The following is a 19,268-nucleotide window of genomic DNA, read 5'->3' as shown; positions in this document are numbered from 1 at the left end:
CCTCTACTCTCTTAAAATAGCTTTGAACCAATTGATCTATACAAAAAATTTGTGAGAGAGAGAGAGAGAGAGAGAAAGCTCTTTTTCCCTACAAAACAAAAAACACAAAACCCAACACGGACATGCAAAGAAAACGAACCTTATGGCTCGAAGTTAGCTTTAGCCGAAAAACTAAATATTTTCAAAAATGAACCTTGTGGCTCAAAGTTAGCTTTGGCCGGAAACTAAATATTTTCCTCAATGTTTCTGATTTTCCGAGATCACCCTAAGGCACAGGGAAAAGAGCATATGCATGAGAAAAATTCTTCCTTTCTGTTTCTGATTTGCCCAGATCGCACAGAGTCGCAGGGCAAAGAGCATACGCAGAAATGAAAGGTATAGATCCGGTAATAAAAAAGCTAAATAAACCGAAACCGAAATAAACAGAGAGAAAATAACAGTAAACTGCAAATAAACGCTGTATACCTCCAGATCTTAAAAATGACATAGCTAGGGCTACCGGAAACCTTTTCGCATGAAACGAAAGGGGTTCCTCACTGGAACAGATGCTCCCAACACAACAGAGCAGTCCTCTTGGCCCGAAAGCAGTCAGAAACAACAGATCTAGGAAACAACAGTCGGATGCAGTTCTACCGGCTTCAGATTTGGATCACCAATGGACGCAGCCCTAAAATAGCTCTGATACCATGTAGGAATTCACAGGGTAAGTTCCTCATACAGAACACCAAAAGGACACCGCTCACAACCAGATCGCAGATCAATACACCAGTATTTTGACGTGGTTAAAACCCTCAAAGAGGGAAACAATCCACGGCCTGAGCCAACGCGGCCACTTCAGGCAATTTATTAATAAAAGAATGAAAATTTACATATGTTTCTCTCATGCACGGATTACCCTACAAATGACCCTCCATGCGCTTTAAATAGAATTCATGGACCAATCGGGTGTCAAGCCATGGATCAAGTGTCGGAAATACCGAGGAGAGAATGAACCGTCGGATCACTACATATCGTGACCGTCGGATTGTAAGTTACAAAATGTACAACGGTAAAGAAACACACTTTACCTAACTCTACACTAGACCAAGTTGTACTTAACTATTTCCTATGTGTCGGAATATCCTAACAATTAATAATAAAAAGGCATCAGTGGATCAATTTGTAGTTTCGGTTAGTTGAGTTTTGGAGCTCTCTTCTATTCTCTCATACACTTGCACACATAGAGCATTCTTGGAGCACTCTAACATTGGAGAAAGGAAAGCAAACAAAGGAAATTAAAAGAAAAGGAAGGACAAGGAAAGCAAAGGAAGGAAAAAGACAAGCAAGGAAGGTTGGATCAAGCGACTTTAGTAGGAGTATTTTGCAAGTAACATGTTGCATGTGTGATTTCCTAGCTGAGGTGTGAATGCATGGTACATGCATTTGATTATTTGGTTCACTTGTTGTCATTGGCATGGATTTTTCCTGGTTTGATAATGGTTTTAGCCGTGCCTTTCCATTTCTTGGATAACCATGGTGTGAAGGGATTCATTTCTGTTTGAGCTTTGGATTATTGGAAGGTTTTGGAACCGGGTGAGGTAGTCTCAGGAAAAATTCCCAAGGGTTGGGGTGGAGGTGGTTTAATCTCTGGGAAGCTCTCAACAGGTGGGTGGAGACAAGCAAATTCCCCAAGGTAAAGGTGAAGAAACTCTGAGGCATCCAAGCTTGTTGGGGCTTCATGATCTCTTGACCGATTTTGGAAACATCACGTTAGCTTGAGCGTGGAGGTGGTTTAATATCTGGGAAGCCCTGTTTGTTTATGTCTTGATATCCCACATTCATGCTTGGAATATGGCACAGGGGTGGCTAGATGAAATAAATATTTGGTTCAACCCAATTTATGGTTGGGTGGTACGTGGAATTCCCGGACTTGGTTGGCTTTTGCATCAGTTAATAAGAACTATTTTACTATTGTATTCTACGAGCACTTATACTTGATATTATGATGATTTGATGGTTGTTATGTCATGATTGATAATTTGGTTATAAGCACGGATCTGTAATGTGCTCTAATTATGGCATGTTTAGGATTTGATAAGTATTTGATGGTTAATGAATGCATGGGATAACAAGTGTTGTTGCATCTATTATGAGAGGGCATTAGACCTTCTTAGTGATTCTCAGAAAAGTTTCAGACTCTTATGATCGGATATACATTCGAGACCTGTAGCTTACATGTTCACCATATGTTTGACGAAATGACTGTCATGGTTAGGTGATCCAGGTGGATATTGGTGGCCACTTGCCTATTCCACCTAGACTTCGAGTGGTTTCATCAATTTCCTTGATTATAGCAGCATTTACTATTTTTAGCAGTTTTTTCAAGTCCTGAACTTTCAAAGTTGTTTTGAACCCTAAACGACGTTTTTTTGAGGTCCGTAGCAGGCCCATAATCACAGGTAAGGGCCTACCGCAAATCCTGTAGTACTCGGAGATATATTTTGAACGAGGTATCGTACGTGCCAAATGAATGTCATATGACTAAGTTACAACCCCAGGAAGTTGGCTACCCAACTAACCCCAACGAGGCCCACAAACTCTTTGTGTTCCATCTCCTGGGGTTAGGGTTTTGGTTTTTTAGGGTTTCCCTTTGTTGCTCAATAATAAAAAGGCCCTCAAGCCTCATTGTAAAACAATTTAGAGGGATGTAGCTGCCACATCTCTTCTCAGAGATAAGCTACCATCGCCCGAGCTAGTTTATTTCCATTCTGCTTGTAAACATCTTTCAGTTCTTTGATATTAATGAAATGAAGATTTATTTCTGTTGCATCTTTGTGTTTATGTTTATATATGTATTATGTTGCATTCCTTCATAAGTCTGGAGTAGTGGTATCAAAGTGGTTTGCTCTTTCTCTATTTTTCTTTGCATGTCCCCAACAAGGTTAGGGTATAAGGAGTTAGGGCTCGAACTGGTTGAACCTTTGCAATACCAGCCTCAAAAACCCCAATGACCTCCCATGGTGGAAGAAAGGAAATACGAGGGAGGAGGAGATCCATTCAAAATATTGTTTGAAGAATCCCTTGAGCGATAAAGGATTGCGATGATGGATAACTTTTTCTAGTTCCTTCAGCAGCTACCCACAGGCGACGCATCTTCATCCAACAACCACTTTGGAGGCACCACTCCCTTTAAGGTACAAGTCAACTTTGACATTCCCATATTTGAAGGTCAGATTGATGCAGACTCCATAGATAAATGGTTAAATTTGTTGGAAGGATATTTTTCAAGTCATGACTTTTCCAATCGGGAAGATATTACCTTTGTACTCCTCAAAGTCGCCCCCCATGTCTAGGACTAGTGGGAAACCTACTTTGAACTCAGGGACGAGAGGGAACCCTAATTGTTTTCAGCCACACCCACTTGGAATTATTTCTGAGATGCCATCAAGGAACAATATTACCTTGTCAGAAGTTATGAAGACAAATACATAAAGTGGACCACGTTGTGGTAGGGAAAGGACCAAGACGTGTCAGAGTTCACACATATTTTTCATACCCTTTGCATGAAGTTCAGTATCAAGGATTTTGAGCGGCATTTGGTACTCAAGTACCGCAACTATCTACACAAGTACATCTAGGATGTGATGGATTTCCTGTACATCTCCTTTCTTGGTGTTGCCTATTGATACATTGTCAAGATCAGGCAAAAATTTAAATAGAAGAAGCAAGACTTTGGATTTGCGAATCCAAAGTGAGGGAAAGACACCCCCCAATCGCATAACAAAAAACAAAGCAAAGGCGGGGTGACTCAAGACAACCCGCCGAAATCGCAAGCAAAGAACAACACCATGAAGACAAAGTAAGACGTAGGGAAATGGTGTGAATTCCATAAGAGCCCCACTCACAACACAAGTGAGTGTCGACCCAAGGAGTCATTGGTGGCCGAGATAAAGGCTTCTAAATCAGATGTATGTTATGACTCTGAGTCGGTACCTGACAAGGGGAATGATAAAGGGAAGCAGATTGTTGATGTAGAGCCCAGTGCCATCATTGCCACCACCAAGATCCAAAAGATTGAGCCTATAGATCCAGAGGAGGGGAGTGACTCTTCCACTCACAAATGTGGGTGAGGGGTTCTCCATTGCAATTCATTGTCGACAGTGGAAGCCAAAAGAACCTCATTTCAACATATATCGTGAAGCAGTTGGGCCTACCAACCACACCACACCCACAACCGTACATCATCGGGTGGCTTCACCAAGGACGAGATCTCAACGCCATCCAACAGTGTTAGCTTCCCTACAACATCAAGCCCTTCACATATGAGGTACTGTGTGATGTTGCTCCTATTGAAGTTTGTGATGTATTATTAGGCCAACCATACTTGTGGAAGCATCATGTTGTGTATGAGTCTAGGCCGCACACTACTATTATTTCTTTGGGCAATAAGCTATACAAGATATCAGAGGTAGCACCGCCTACAACCATCTCTTTGATCTCTCTGAAGCAATGCAGTAAGATCATTTCCCATACAAGGAAATTTGTCTTCCTTGTGATTCGCCCTCGAGGCAAGAAGAAGACTGTGACCACATCCACAGCCTCTAGACAAGGCTCCTCTGCATGGCAGCAACAAATGGACAAGGTCATGGAGGAGTACGCGGACATCTTCACCTCACCCATGGGGGTACCCCTGCATTGTCAAGTCAAGCACTCCATCAATTTGACCTTGGGTGCACTGCTACCCAACGAACCGATCTACAGAAGAGAACGATGAAATTAAGAGGCAGATTCAGGAGATGTTGTAGAAAGGGCACTTCAAGCCAAGTTCATCACCCTATGGGAGCCAAATCGTCTTGGTACAAAAGAAAGACAACACCTGGAGACTTTGTATTAACTATCGAGTGTTGAATAAGATCATTGTCTGGAACAGGTATCCAATCCCACAGATTGATGACCTTTTGAACCAGCCCAAGGGGCCCAAATATTTCAGCAAGATTGATTTAAAATCCAGTTATCACCAAATGCCAATCGAAGCCTCTGATGTTTGGAAGACTGCCTTCAAATCCAAGGAAGGCCTTTTCGAATGGTTGGTCATGCCTTTCAGGTTGACGAATGCCCCCACAAACTTCATGAGGTTGATGGACGATGTCTTGCGATCCTTCACCAACTCATTTGTGGTAGTGTACTTGGATGACATCCTAATCTTCAACCGAAGTTTGGAGGAGCACATACATCATATCTGACAAGTCCTCCAAACCCTGCAACAACACAAATTGTGTGCCAATTTGGATAAATGTATGTTTGGTATGACCCAGGTCCAATATCTGGGGTACATCATTGATGAGAGGGGTGTGCAAGTGGACCCAACCAAGATACAAGTTATTGAGGATCAACCAGCCCTAACCACTCTAACAGAGCTCTGTGACTTTCTGGGCCTTGCGAATTCCTATCATAGGTTCGTGTTGGGATTATCTCATATCATTTGGCCTTTGAGTCAAGTCACCAAGGGCGGAGTGAAAACAAAATTCTTTTGGCCTAAATCTCAACAGAAGGCGTTTGTTGAGTTAAAGCATCGCCTCTTCTCTACACTAGTGCTCACATTACCAAACATACAACAACCATTTGAAATTGAGATAGATGCCTCCGACTATGCTATTGGTGTAGTTCTTACCCAGCAGGGGCATCCGGTGGCATATCACAGTGAGACATTTTCAGATACAATCTGAAAGTATCCCACTTATGACAAAGAGCTCTATTCCATTGTGCAGGTTTGCCAACAATGGAAGCATTACATTCTGGGGAAGGAAACAGTTGTCCACACACCAACCCCTATAGTTCATACAAACACAAGGAGAGTTATAGAATGATCACCATCAGAAATGGTCCACATATATGCAACAATTCCATTTGAACATCAAGTACAAGAAGGGGAGCACCAATAATGTTGCATATTGTCTCAGTCGACCACCGGTTATGGCGCTGACCACTGTTCTCGACTCTTGTGGACACAAGACTTCGGGGTGGCCACATCTTTACAAGAGCGATTTAGAATTCAATAACACATACCAGATGCTCCTAGAAGGCAAGCAAGTTCTAGATTTTCACCTCTAGGGCGCACTATTGTACCACCTAGGACACCTTTGTGTTCCTTCAAGTGAGCATGCCAAGATTATTTGGGAGGCGCATTATAGTGGGTTCGTCGGACATTTTAGAGTAGAGAAAACAATGGCAGTGTTGCATAAGTATTTTTGTTGGCTGAACCTTCGACAGGATGTTGGGAAGTACATTAGATCCTGCACTGCTTGCGCCATTACCAAACCGACAATCTAGAAGTAAGGCCTATATAATCCTCTGCCTACTCCTAGTTGGCCTCAGGAATCCTTCTACATGGATTACATGTTGGGCCTTCCTTCTACTAAGCATGACAACGACTGCATTTTTGTGGTCGTTGACATATTCTCTAAGATAGCCATTTTGGTGCCCTACAAGAAGAGTATCACAATAAAAGCCACTGCTAAGCTCTTCTTTAAACGAGTGTGGGTACACTTTGGGATCCCATAGTCCATTATCTTAGATCGGGACAACAAGTTTTTGAGTACATTTTGGTTGAGCCTTTGGTCGAGGCTAGATACCAATCTCACTAAGTCCATGACCTTCCATCCCAAACTGATGACCAAACAGAGGTCGTCAACAGAATGATCGTGCACATTCTGCGCATGTACAACTCGAAGCATCCATGCACATGGGATGAAAGCCTCCCCTATGTCCAACACATCTACAACAAAGTTCTCCATAGCTCAACTGGCCACAACCCTTTTCAAGTGGGGTTGGGATTCCAACCACTATGACCCATTAATGTGGCCATACCATTTGCAGCTACTCAAGCAAATTCGGCTCATGTCTAGTACGAAGCTGACAGGGCTAACAACTTTATTGAACGCAATAAGCACATATGCCAATAGGTCCATGACATATTGGACAGAGCCAATTCTAAGTACAAGCAACATCATGATCAACATCGGGTGCCACATAAGTTTCAGGTGGGCGACAAAGTTTGGTTACATTTGCAGAAGGAGCGCCTCGCTAGGCCCCGCCGTAGGCTTCGCCCACTCAGATATGGGCGTACAACATCACTAAGGCTGTAGAGGACAATGCCTTTGAGCTCAACATTCCACCATTCCTTTCCCTCACTTAATATTCAATGTGGACCGACTGTGACCATACTGTCCCCCATTGTTGGACACATCTGACATTATTGAGCATTTGACACCATCAAAGCTCAACCCAAGCTGCATTGAACATGCCACAATTGACAAGATCATGGACACGCAGATCAAGAACACTCGCCAACAGAGGATCCAACTATATCGAGTTGTCAAAGCAGGCCAACTCCTTCACCAGGGCAAGTGGTTCACTGGGGACTAGGTGCAACATAAATTTCCTCACCTCATGGAGGCTCTACACTCAATGGGGACCATTGCTTCCTAAGGGGGGAGGACAGATCTAGGTGGATATTGGTGGCCACCTGTCTATTCCACCTAGACCTCTAATCGGTTTCATCAGTTTCCTTGATTATAGCAACATTTACTATTTTTAGCAATTTTTTCGAGTCCTGAACTTTTTGAGCTGTTTTGATCCCCTAAACAATGTTTTTTTTTTAGGTCAAGGGCATGTCGAAAATCATGTAGTATTCAAAGAGATATTTCCAACGAGGTATCATACATACCAAACAAAGGTCATATGACCAACTTACGACCCCAAGAATTTGGTTGCCCAACTAGCCCCAACGGGTCCCACAAACTCTTGGTGTTCCATCTCATGGGGTTAGGGTTTTAGTTGTTTAGGGTTTCACTTTGTTTTCAATAATAAAAAGGTCCTTGAGCCTCATTGTAACACAGTTCAGGGGCATGTAGCCGCCACATCTCTTCTCATAGATAAGCTACCATCGACCGGGCTAGTTTATATTATGCTTCTAAACATCTTTCAGTTCCTTGATATTAATAAAATAAAGATTTATTTTCGTTGCATCTCTGTGTTTATGTTTATCTCTGTATTCTATTGCATTTTTAGCATAAGTACGAATCTTTAGTCCTGGTTAGGTCTAGTTCTTGTTCAAGTTTTGTATGAATAACATCATCATTATGTCATTTATCGTTATGAGAAGTTATAGGCAATGGTATGGAGGCTGCCTTGGAAAGGTGGCTCATATCTTAGGACCACACCCTCTAAGCTGAAGATTATGGGCTATAACCGTAGGGAAGGAGGCTTGGGCGTGCGATTGGAGACCTATAACCACACCTTTGCCTTGTCATGCATGTGGTTATGGGCCCAGGTCACTGAAAAATCAATCCAACTCATGGTTTGGTCACCTGGGGTGGTTCTTTGGCCCCTAAGTGTCCTGTAAGCCTTGAGGGATGTTTGTGAGTTGTCAGTTGTCGGCCCCACTTCCATAACTGAAGCTTGGAGGTCGGGTCATGTCATAGTAACTCTTCGTCTCATGTTTACCTTGACAGCCTAATGAAATTGGGTAAATGTGGGAGGGGGTGGTTATAGATTTGAACTTGGGCAAGTTTAAATGAAACTAAAACTCATTTGACTTTGTTTATATGACAAATTAAGGAGAACATGGGGGTGGACTTTAGTCCACAAATGCCAACAAGGTGGTATGCAAGCATCACATGTTAAACCGCCTTAAGAATCAAAGCTACGCTAGAGGAGATAAATTGCTTATTGACATACTTTATATGGTGAAGCATATAAAGTAAGGAGAACAAGATGCATGATTTAACAATTTATGGGGAGATAAGGGAGGTGCATGCACCAAAAATTTGGTAATCAAATTAGAACAAGTTTAGTCAAACTATCTAATTTATTGCTACATTGATTCTTACGCTAATAGAGATAAATTTCTATCAACTTATTGCTAAATTAACTTACTTTACATATTAAGTAATCTGCGTTCGAGTCGTTATTATTTCAACGGGATTGGAGTATCGCGGGGTTAGCGAGACTAAAGATTTCACAATATTATGAAAATTCAAAATTTTTCTAAGGTGGAATATTATTATTGTTTTGGCCCTTTTGTTGGGTTCTTAAAGGAGCATAATGCTCATGGATGTGGTGATCAATAGTTTTAAGTTAAGTTATTTATTATAGCGGGAAAATTTATCGTACTTTATTTATCAAACTAGTAGCGAGGACAATTATTACTGGCTTTTATCAGCGACTGCAGACTAACTCATCACCGTTATTCAAAGAAAATCATGCCACTTGGAAATATCCATTGGTGGTATGTAAGCGGGGCATGCTTTCACTCATGTCAAATATCTTTGGGTCTTGGGTCATTAATATGTTTCCTTACATCCAAGGAAGACAAGTTCTTAGCCAATTAATGTAGTATTAATTGGCTAAGAACTTGTCTTCCTTGGATGGAAAGAAACATATTAATGACCCGAGGCCTAAAGACATTTGACATGAGCGAAAACTTGCCCCACTTACATACCACCAATAAATATTTCTAAGTGGCATGATTTTCTTTAAATAACTATAATAAGTTAGTCTGCATTTGCTAATAAAAATCAATAATAATAATCCTCGCTACTAGTTTAATAAATAAATGATGATCAATTTTCTCGCTATAATAAATGGCTTAACTTAAAACTATTGATCTTGTGATAGGCTCCTTTAAGAACCCAACAAAAAGACCCAAACAATAATAATATTCAACACGAGGAAAAATTTGAATTTTTATAATTATACCCTGACTTAAAACTATTGATCATCACATCCATGAGTGATATGCTCCTTTAAGAGCCCAACAAAAGGGCCAAAACAATAATAATATTCAATCCCAGGAAAAATTTGAATTTTCATTACTGTGAAATCTTTAGTCTCGCTACTCTCCGGTACTCCAATCCCGTTGAAACAATAACGACTCCAACGCAGATTACTTGAGACGCAACCAGAAGAAATAACTCCCTTTGGAAAGAGAGAGAGAGTTTAACACAAAACTACTCTGAGATTCGAAGTTGGCGACAGGAAGGTGAATAATTTGAATATACAATATGCAGCAGCAGCCAAGCCCCAACATCTCCTCACCGTCGACGAGCTTTATGAGTCCTCGGGCATCGCCTCTATTCGGCAATTTGGTAGAGCAGCAGGGTGACCCTGCTGCCAACGCAAGCTATGAATACAGAGGAGATATCCAATATCAACAGCAAGGGGATTCTGAGTCTTCGCAGGCGGCTCCGCCCAAGCAAGTGGCCCAAGCTATGGAGCGTCTTGCTCATTTGGGTCGCCTGATTGCCCAAGTGAGATTGGGGGCAGACCGCCTCATGGAAGCTATCTTTACAGGCGGCGACATTAAAATGAAGGACCCCGATTCTAATAGGGCCGCTCAACTTGTTGTCTCAGAAGAAGAAGCTACGCGCCGTATCTTGGACGAGATCAGAACGACAGGTATGCTATCCATTCCATGCTATGCCATGCTGGTTCTTTTTTTTTTGTTTGCCCTACACCGAGTTAGGTTTTCTCCCCATCATGTGGAAACTACTCTTACCCCACAAAACTATCAAAATGGCTGGTCGTGCAACAATCAGGCATGCCAACGAAACGCTGAATATCTGGACACATTCATGTAATCTGAATGGACCAAGTACATAAAAAGAAAATGAGCAATTAAATAGAAGCTGAGTGTCACATTGTAATCTTTTATGTTATCATGGTTGAGAACTCACTTAGACGCATCAAAACCTAGATCTCGTATTTGTTTCTTGACTTCCAATATTGTTGAAAGCAAACCCAAACCCATATAAACTCAGATATGATATTGCATATTTTGAGAACCCATATAAACTCAGATATGGTATTGCATTTCTTGAGTTGCAATACCTGATATGGTACCCATTTGTGTCAAATCACCATAGCCGTCCTCCAGCTTCAGAACTCTGATGTCATATGGGTCTCGTCTAGGGTCTATTTTCAGTTGGTGCAGTCTAACTATTGGATGCTTTTGCTTTTTTTTTTGTTATAACGGTGATACAACTTTTGGGAAGTTTTGGCAAGATTGTGAATTTTAGCTATTTAAAATACTTTTTTGAAAACATAAAGAGATTCAGTCTCCTGAAAAATCCCTTGGGCACTTATATTCTGCAGATTACATACTGAAACTTATGATTCCAAGAAATCCCTGTAAGATTTCAGGCTGAACAAGATGCCCAAAAAAGGGCAAAACATATAATACTTAGACTGCACTTTCAATTTTCCCAATACACTGTCCAGATATAATGCGTCCCATGCGCTGCATAGATTTGAAGCAGCGCTATATAGGCACTCGAACAGTTGATGGATTACCCCTATCCTTATCCATTCTGTGGTTTGCTTCTCTTATGGCAATTATAATTTGAAGATAAATTCTCAACATGTTTTTTTTCACATGCTTCTGAATTCTCAGAATATCTGTTTTTTTTTTCAGCGACTATTCTAGAAATACCCCCTCCCCTTCACAGAGTTAACCACTGTAAATACAGGTGTGTGAGCGGCATTCCGGGGGGCTTTTAGGAGTCGGGGAATTGGCAAATATAATAATATTGTGAAAAATATATAGTATATATCTAAAAAGGAATTATTAAAACCTAAAAATATTTTATCAAAAGGGGCTTGCCAGGTTGGTGTGGGCAGGTGTTAATGCTCCATTCGGGTCTCGTTTCCCCTTGTGAATTGGTAGTGCTTATGTTTGTGGATGGGACCAGGTGCAAGTCATGGGTGAGTTTTGGTGGAATATTGGTAGAATAGATATGTTGCAAGCCAAAACTGAAAATAACCTGAATCTTTTTATTTTATATTTTGAAGAAATGGAACACTCATAGGCACTAACAGAAACAATAACAGAGAAAGAAGAAGCTCGCAGTAATGATCAAAGCAAACTAACAACCACAGGTACAACACCAACACAGAAAATTCTAGCAGCAGATTTCAATAGAAGATTTATATCACTGACAACAGAAGGAAAAAACGAACAGTAACAATAGCAACAGCAACTGAAAAGCTCACACTCAAAACTCCTTGAGAAGGTATGGATGCCAACTCAGGCTAATCCAAATCTGCATGGACGTTATTTCAGTCCAAAACAGTCCCTTGAAAGTCATGCAATAGCACATTTCACGAAAAGACCCCTTCTCTAATGCGTAAGACTACTTTTATAGCTAATTTCCCACTTTAGTTCATTTGCCCTTTGCATATGGAATATATACACTTGTTAACTAACGAAAAGTATAACTCAGTAACCTGACCTCAATCCGCTAACAAAAAAGCATACTAACTTGTATAAAATTCCGTTAACTAATAAAACAATGTTAAATATTCCAATGATCCACACAAAATTTGTTCAAGTGGACCTACAAAGTACTAATGACTGGTGCCGAAGCTGATTATCCTTGAGCATCGTAACAGCCTTTCCTTCTTTAATTGCTTTGCCCCAAAGCAATTAGAGTACTGGGTGCTGCAATATTTCGAGGTCTTCCCACATGGCATCCTCCAGTGAGATATTCCGACAATGCCTTAGTCTTTAACTTATGCTCTCACATTGCAAAAATGTCCTGTGGGATTAAAATAACATGTTTCTCATCATTGAGCGGAGGAAAGGAGTTTGAAATTTTTGCCTTCTGTCCGACCTCCACCTTTAAGGATGGGACATGAAAATTGCCATGCATTCGTGGCCTCACTGCATCTCTAGAGTATATGCAACATGTCCCACTCTTTCTAAAACCTTAGGCCTGTAATATCTACGCTCGAGTTTCTCCCCCCTCTATCTATGAGCGATTTCTGGTTATAAGGTTGTGATCTCAAGAAAACCCAATTACCTATCTCAAATTCCTGCTCACTGAAGTGTCGGTATTATTGGGATTTCGTCCTACTTTGTGCCAATTTTAGGTTCTTTAGTGGCTTCAATATCTGCTAACTATCCTCTAGGAAATCCTTAACCAGGGGCACTTAAAGCTTTTCAATGGTCAAACAATTGTTGGAGAATCAGAGGATTAGGCATGTCAGAGAGTTAGTATTCCAAGATATAGATGGTGTCTAAAGACATAGTTGTTAAGAGATAGATACAGCTGTTAAGCACATCTGAGCATAGTTCAACATATATATCACTTAGCCTATGCATAAACACTTGTTCTAGCTAATAACATCAACACTCTACACCACCCCCAGCTTATCTCTGTAAAACACAAACTTGCCCTTCACTAGGGGCTTTTGTGAGGATGTCTGCCACCTGGTCATCTGTGGAGATATACTTGAGCTTCGTAGTTCTCCTTTGGACTTTGTCTCTCATGAAATGATATTTGATCTCTATATGCTTGGACCTTAATGAAAGATTGGATTCTTTGAGAGCTTGATACAAATTTGATTGTCATAGTGAATCACTATTTGATCCACCTTGAGGCCAAATAACCCGGTGAGCATCTTGCAAAGCCAAATGGCCTCACAACTTGCCAAGCTAGCTGCCATATACTTTGCCTCAACTGAACTGAACTAAGTGCCAGATAGGATTGCTTCCTATTGAACCATGAGATAACCGCTGACCCCAAAATGAAACAAAACTTGGAGTTGCTCTTCCTTTCCACTGCACTCTTAGCCTAGTCTGAGTTTGTATAGCCTACTAATTGCACTCCACCACACCTAACATACCTGAGTCCATACTCTACTATAGCTCGAAGATACCTAAGCACATGCTTCACTACCACCCAATGAACCGTCCTCGGCTCCACCATAAACTAGCTCTGTGTGTTCACAACAAAACATATATTTGGCCTAGTGTTGACCAGATACATCAAAGAACCTATAAGTTGTCTATACAATGTGGGATCCACCAACTCTGACTCAGAAGCATTCAACTTCTTCAAGTTGGTAATCATGGGTGTCAACATAGACCTCCAATCCTCCATTTCTAATCTCTTTAGGATTTCAATTGTGTATTTCACCTGTTCAAGGAAAATCTCACCTATCTACCACCACACCTCCAACCCCAAAAAGTAGTGCATCATCCCAATGTTCTTCATCTCAAATTCTGCAACTAGGTCTCTCTTGCGCATCTCTATGAGCTTCTATAACCCTGTGAGAAAGAGGTCATCCACATAAAGTACGAAAGTGAGTGGATGGTGACCAACTAATATATAGTATAGGTGGGATCTGTCGCACTCTTGGTGAATCCCATTCCTTGTAGATACCTTTCAATCCTCAAGTGCCATGCCCTAGGTGCTTGCTTGAGAGTCATAAACTAGGAAAATCAAATTAGATTTGGTATTAAAAGTTAACATGGTATCAAAGCACTAAAGTCTAAAACTCTGAGTAGGAAGATTGGTTTGTCATCGGGTTTACAAGAACAAAAGAATTTTCAAACAATGATTTTCTAAGGTTTTGAGTATTTGATTTGGAAGTTGGGAGGATGGTTGCACCTAGATTAAGGTTGAAGACTAATTGGAGGGTGCATCCAACTACAGTCCTTGGAAGGAGAGGATAACATTGGTGTTGATGGAGAATGGGATTTGGGAGTTTGTAGATCAGGAACTCACACCTCCTACCGATGTTGCACAACTGACCATCCATAACCAAAAGGATGTGAAAGCCAGGAGAATCATTTTGGATGGGGTGAAGGATCATGTGATCCCTCATCTTTCCAGAAAGAAATCTTTCAAGGAAATGTGGGAGGCTCTGACTAAGTTATATCAGAGTGACAACGCAAACAAGAAAATGGTGTTGAAGGAGAAGTTGAGAAACACCAAGATGTCCAAGTTGGATACTAATACAATTGCTACATATGTCACCAAGATCACACAGGTCTGCAGCTAGTTGATTACAATTGGGAAGGTCGTGCTAGATCTAGAGTTGGTGAGGACAACCCTCCACGGGTTTTCCAAGTATTGGGAAACCTTTGTCAAAGGGATCATAGCAGGTGAGCACTACCTACCTAGGAGAGGTTACGAGATGACTTCATATAAGAGGAGATGAGAGAGGAGTCTTATGGGAGCCACTCTAAGGCTGATGATGAGAATGCTGCCCTTGCCAATCAAGGGGAAGGCCAAGAAGAACCCAAGAGGAAAGAGTACCTCAAACGCTGGAGAAAAGAAAAACATATGCGTAAAGTGAAATGCTTTGTATGTCACAAGTTTGGCCACTATGCAGGCCAATGTTTGAATAAGAAGAAGGGCAAGGGGAAGTCATAGATTTTTGCATCAACAGACTCACATGTGAGCAAGTTTGCTAACAGGTTTGAGAAAGAGTTCTCCTTGGTGACATGTCTTTCTAACACCATTGGCAAAGGTGCATGGTTCATGAGCAATGGAACATGTTGTCATATGATAGGATTTAGGGAGTTACTTGCCAACTTGAAAGAGGATGATCTAGATCTTACTGTGAAACTTGGCAACAATGTCAACTCTGTAGTGGAGGGAGTTGGAACTATACAATTTGAACTAGAGTTGATGAACCCATGGAGGTTACAGATGTTATATATGTTCTAGGGCTACATAAGAACCTTCTTGCAATCTCAACCAAGGACAAGAGATATGATGTTCTTTTGCAAGATGGACAAGTGATTGTCAGGCTGAGATCTTCCAGTTCGAGTACAAGATGAGTCATTGGGAGGAGAGAGGGTAATATGTATATGCTAAGGGGTCAACCAGTGAGGGCCTTGGTTCATGACAATGACAACTTGTGCGAGCTTTGGCATAGGAGGATGACACATTTGCATCATAGGGCTTTGCCTATATTACAAGAGACTATCACTGGTCTTCCTAAGTTTAGCGTGGAGCAGTAAGGTGTTTGCAAAGGGTGTGCTTTGGGCAAGTATGTTAAGCCTACTTTCCCAAGTAGTGATTCTAGATCCAATGGGTTGTTAGATCTAGTACATTCATACGTGTGTGGTCCTAGGCTAGTGGGGTTCTTGAGTGGGTACAACTATTATGTCACCTTTATTGATAATTGTTCCAGGAGGACCTAGACCTACTTCATGAAGACTAAGGATAAGGCCTTCAACATGTGCTCTCCTGGAAAACCAAACAAGGAGGAAGTTCAAGGTCCTTAGATATGAATATGGGCGAGTATACCTCCAATGAGTTCAAGGATTTTTGCAGGGAAGCAAGTAACAAGAAAGAGTTGACATTTCCTTATAGCTTGCAACAAAATAGGGCCGTTGAGAAGAAAAACAAGGCCATCATCAGGGTTGCTGTGAGGAAAAATAGGGCCATCCTCAAGGCTACTAATGCCATGATCCATGATTGGGATCTGCCCATGTTCCTGTGGACGAAGGTGTTTAATGCAACAATCTACATTCAAAACAAGAGTCCCCACAAGGTCTGGGGGACAAGACTCATGAGGAGGTGTTGACTAGAGTGAAATTGAAGGTGAGACATTTTCACATCTTTAGGTGTCCGATGTATATCCATGTACCATTAGAGAAGAGGACAAAGTTGGAGCCCTTAGTGCAAAATGGAATTTTTGTTGGGTGCAGTGAGACTTCAAGGCATACCAGGCGTACATTACATCACAATGAAGACTATCGTGAGATTTGAGGAGTACAAAGCCTTGAGGAAGTCAGATGATACCATACCAGTGGCAAATGATCAAGATAAAGAGGTTCAAATGTTGAGGAGAGGCCAATAACACCGACAACATGTACTTAATCTTCAAATCAAGACGAGGAGCAAGTGGCATCTTTTAGTTATGTTAGGAGGAGGCCAAGATGGTTGGAGTAGACTTTTAGGGATGTTGAGGAGCATGTGGAGACTCTAAGGAGAAAGTTCAAAGATAGCAAACCACTGCAGAAATTTTTCAACTACATGGCACTTATGAGTGATATCAATGATTCCAAGCCTTCTAGCTTTGAGGAGGTTGCAAACCAATAGGTTTGGAGAGATTCCATGATGAAAGAGTATTCTTCCATTATGAAGAATGATGTTTGGGATATTGTGACTAAGGCAATAGGAAAATCAATGGTTACTTTGAGATGGATCTTCAAGATCAAACATGTTGCAAATGGCAGCATCGAGAAGTATAAGGTTAAGCTCGTAGCGAGAGGGTTTTCCTAGAAGAAGGGATTATGAGGAGACGTTTGCTTCAATTGCTAGATACACTTCTATCAAGATTGTTATGTTTATGGCCTTAGAGATGGGGTAGTGGATACATTAGATGGATGTGCAGACAACATTTCTTAACAGAGTGATTGAGGGGGAGGTGTATAGCAAGTAGCTGCAAGGTTTTAAGGTGCATGGTAGAGATTCCCATGTAAGCAGGTAAAAGAAGGCCTTGTATGGTCTCAAGCAAGCACCTAGGGCATGGAACTTGAAGATTGAAGGGTATCTACAAGGAATAAGCTTCACTAAGAGTAATGCAGATTCCAACCTGTATTATATACTAATTGGTGATGAACCACTCATTTTGGTACTATATGTGGATGACCTCTTTCTCACAAGGTTAGAGAAGCTCATAGAGATGTGCAAGAGAGACTTAGTTGCAAAATTTGAGATGAAGGACATCGACATGATGCACTACTTTTTGGGGTCGGAGGTGTGGTAGAAGATAGGTGAGATCTTCCTAAAACAAGTGAAATATGCAGTTGCGACAAGACTCCTGAGGAGGTGTTGACTAGAATGAAACTGAAGGTGAGACATTTCTACATCTTTAGGTGTCCGATATATACCCATGGGCCATGTACCATCAGAGAAGAGGATAAAGTTGGAGCCTTCGGTGCCAAAGGGAATTTTTGTTGTGTGTAGTGAGACTTCCAAGGCATACAAGGTGTACATTCCATCGCAGGAGAACACTGTGGTGAGATTTGAGGAGCATAAAGCCTTGAGGAAGTCACATGATACCATACCAACGACAAATGATTGAGAGTGAGAGGCTCAAAGGTTGAGGAGTGGCCAACAACACCAACAACAAGTACTCAATCTTCAAATCAAGAGGAGGAGCAAGTGGCATCTTTTAGTTCTGTCAGGAGGAGGCCAAGATGGCTGGGGTAGACTCTTAGGGATGTCGAGTGTTGGAAAATGTAACTAGTTTCAATCTTCATTATTGTCATTGTACTCATGCCATTATGTATATCTCATGTTACAAGAACAAAAGAAAGAAAAATATTATTTTTAATCATGGGTTTCGTGTTCCTTTTTGTTGGTCAACTAGGTCAAGCATGTATTTCATGCTTCTAGGGTTTGTCAAGTCAAAAGAATATTTTTCTCGAGTTAAGAAAGTCTTTATCATTTGTATAAGACCCTATTGGGCAAGTTGTAACATGTAAAAGATATTATTTTTGAGTCTATAAAGTCAAATTTAACCTCCAAGACCAAGTCGGCCTTGCTCGTGAAAATTCGGCCTAGAAGAGGCCTATTTGACCACATGTAAAGGGTATATAAAGGAGATGACTTCAACCTCATTAACACACACTTCTGTGGTTCGATCTCAAGCAAAAGAAGAAAAAGGAGCAAAGATCTAGGAGAATAAAAGCATCTCAAGAAGAAACCAAAATTCTGATTTTTGTACACATTTATGCTCACATGTGTGAGGAGATGTAGGGTTTCTGTAGTTGCAAAGGGCCAAAGTTGCATGTCCGAATTTCAGGCCTGAAGTAGAGGCCGAAATCTGTGATTAGAGTAGTTTGAAGAAGGTTTGACTTAAGCTGACTTTGATTCACTAAAGAAGATCTCTTGGGAGGCTGACATGTGCAAAGAAACTAGGGTTTCTGCAGCTGTTGCAGGGCCGAACTGCAAATTGGAATTGCAGGACTGAAAAGTTTGACCGAAGCATAATCTTTGAAGTTTGACTTTCGTTGACCTTGTTGACTTGAGCTTGTTTGAGGAAGCATTTCTTGGAGGGCTAACTTGGTGCTTGGAGGAGGTCTTGACTTTGGTCTTAGGGTCTTGGATTTCTCATTTGAATTGATTCTATAAGAAGAGAAGAGATTCTTTTTGGGTTTTCCCCTTTGGAGGGGTTTTGCACTGGCTTGGAGCCTATAGTTTGTGTTCACTGTCTTTTATGATCTTCATTGTTTATGCTTTTGATAATTGTTTGATGCAAAGAATCTATTAAAGAACAAAAGAAGATAACATAAGTTCACAAGCTTTTATCAAGGATAAGGAGAATTGTTTAAATAACAACCCTACTTGATTCTCCAACATTGAGGATCATGTGGAGACCCCGAGGAGAAAGTTCAAAGAGAGCAGACCATTGTAGAAAATTATCAACTACATGGCACTTATGAGTGACATCAATGATTCTAAGAATTCTAGCTTTGAGGA

General features: G+C 41.1%; 1 protein-coding gene across 2 annotated transcripts in view; it reads left to right on the top strand.

Annotated features, from left to right (window-relative positions):
• The first annotated feature begins 9,802 nt into the window (after window positions 1–9,802).
• LOC149266377 (mediator of RNA polymerase II transcription subunit) overlaps window positions 9,803–19,268 on the top strand; it is a 182,406-nt gene continuing 172,940 nt past the window's right edge. Inside the window, exon 1 of one of the 2 annotated variants that reach the window (XM_089430486.1) lies at window positions 9,803–10,437. In XM_089430486.1, the coding sequence (XP_089286612.1) occupies window positions 10,044–10,437 (394 nt within the window). In that variant the 5' untranslated portion in view covers window positions 9,803–10,043. The remainder of the gene's footprint in view (window positions 10,438–19,268) is intronic. The other variant, XM_089430482.1, reaches the window with a different exon arrangement.

Source organism: Pinus tabuliformis, chromosome 6 (genome assembly GCF_031772625.1).
Source record: "Pinus tabuliformis cultivar Carrire ecotype Pingquan chromosome 6, CPIR1, whole genome shotgun sequence".
Classification (NCBI taxonomy): Eukaryota; Viridiplantae; Streptophyta; class Pinopsida; order Pinales; family Pinaceae; genus Pinus; species Pinus tabuliformis.
The sequence above is the reverse complement of the archived record's forward strand: the minus strand, read 5'-3'. Positions and strand labels throughout refer to the sequence as shown.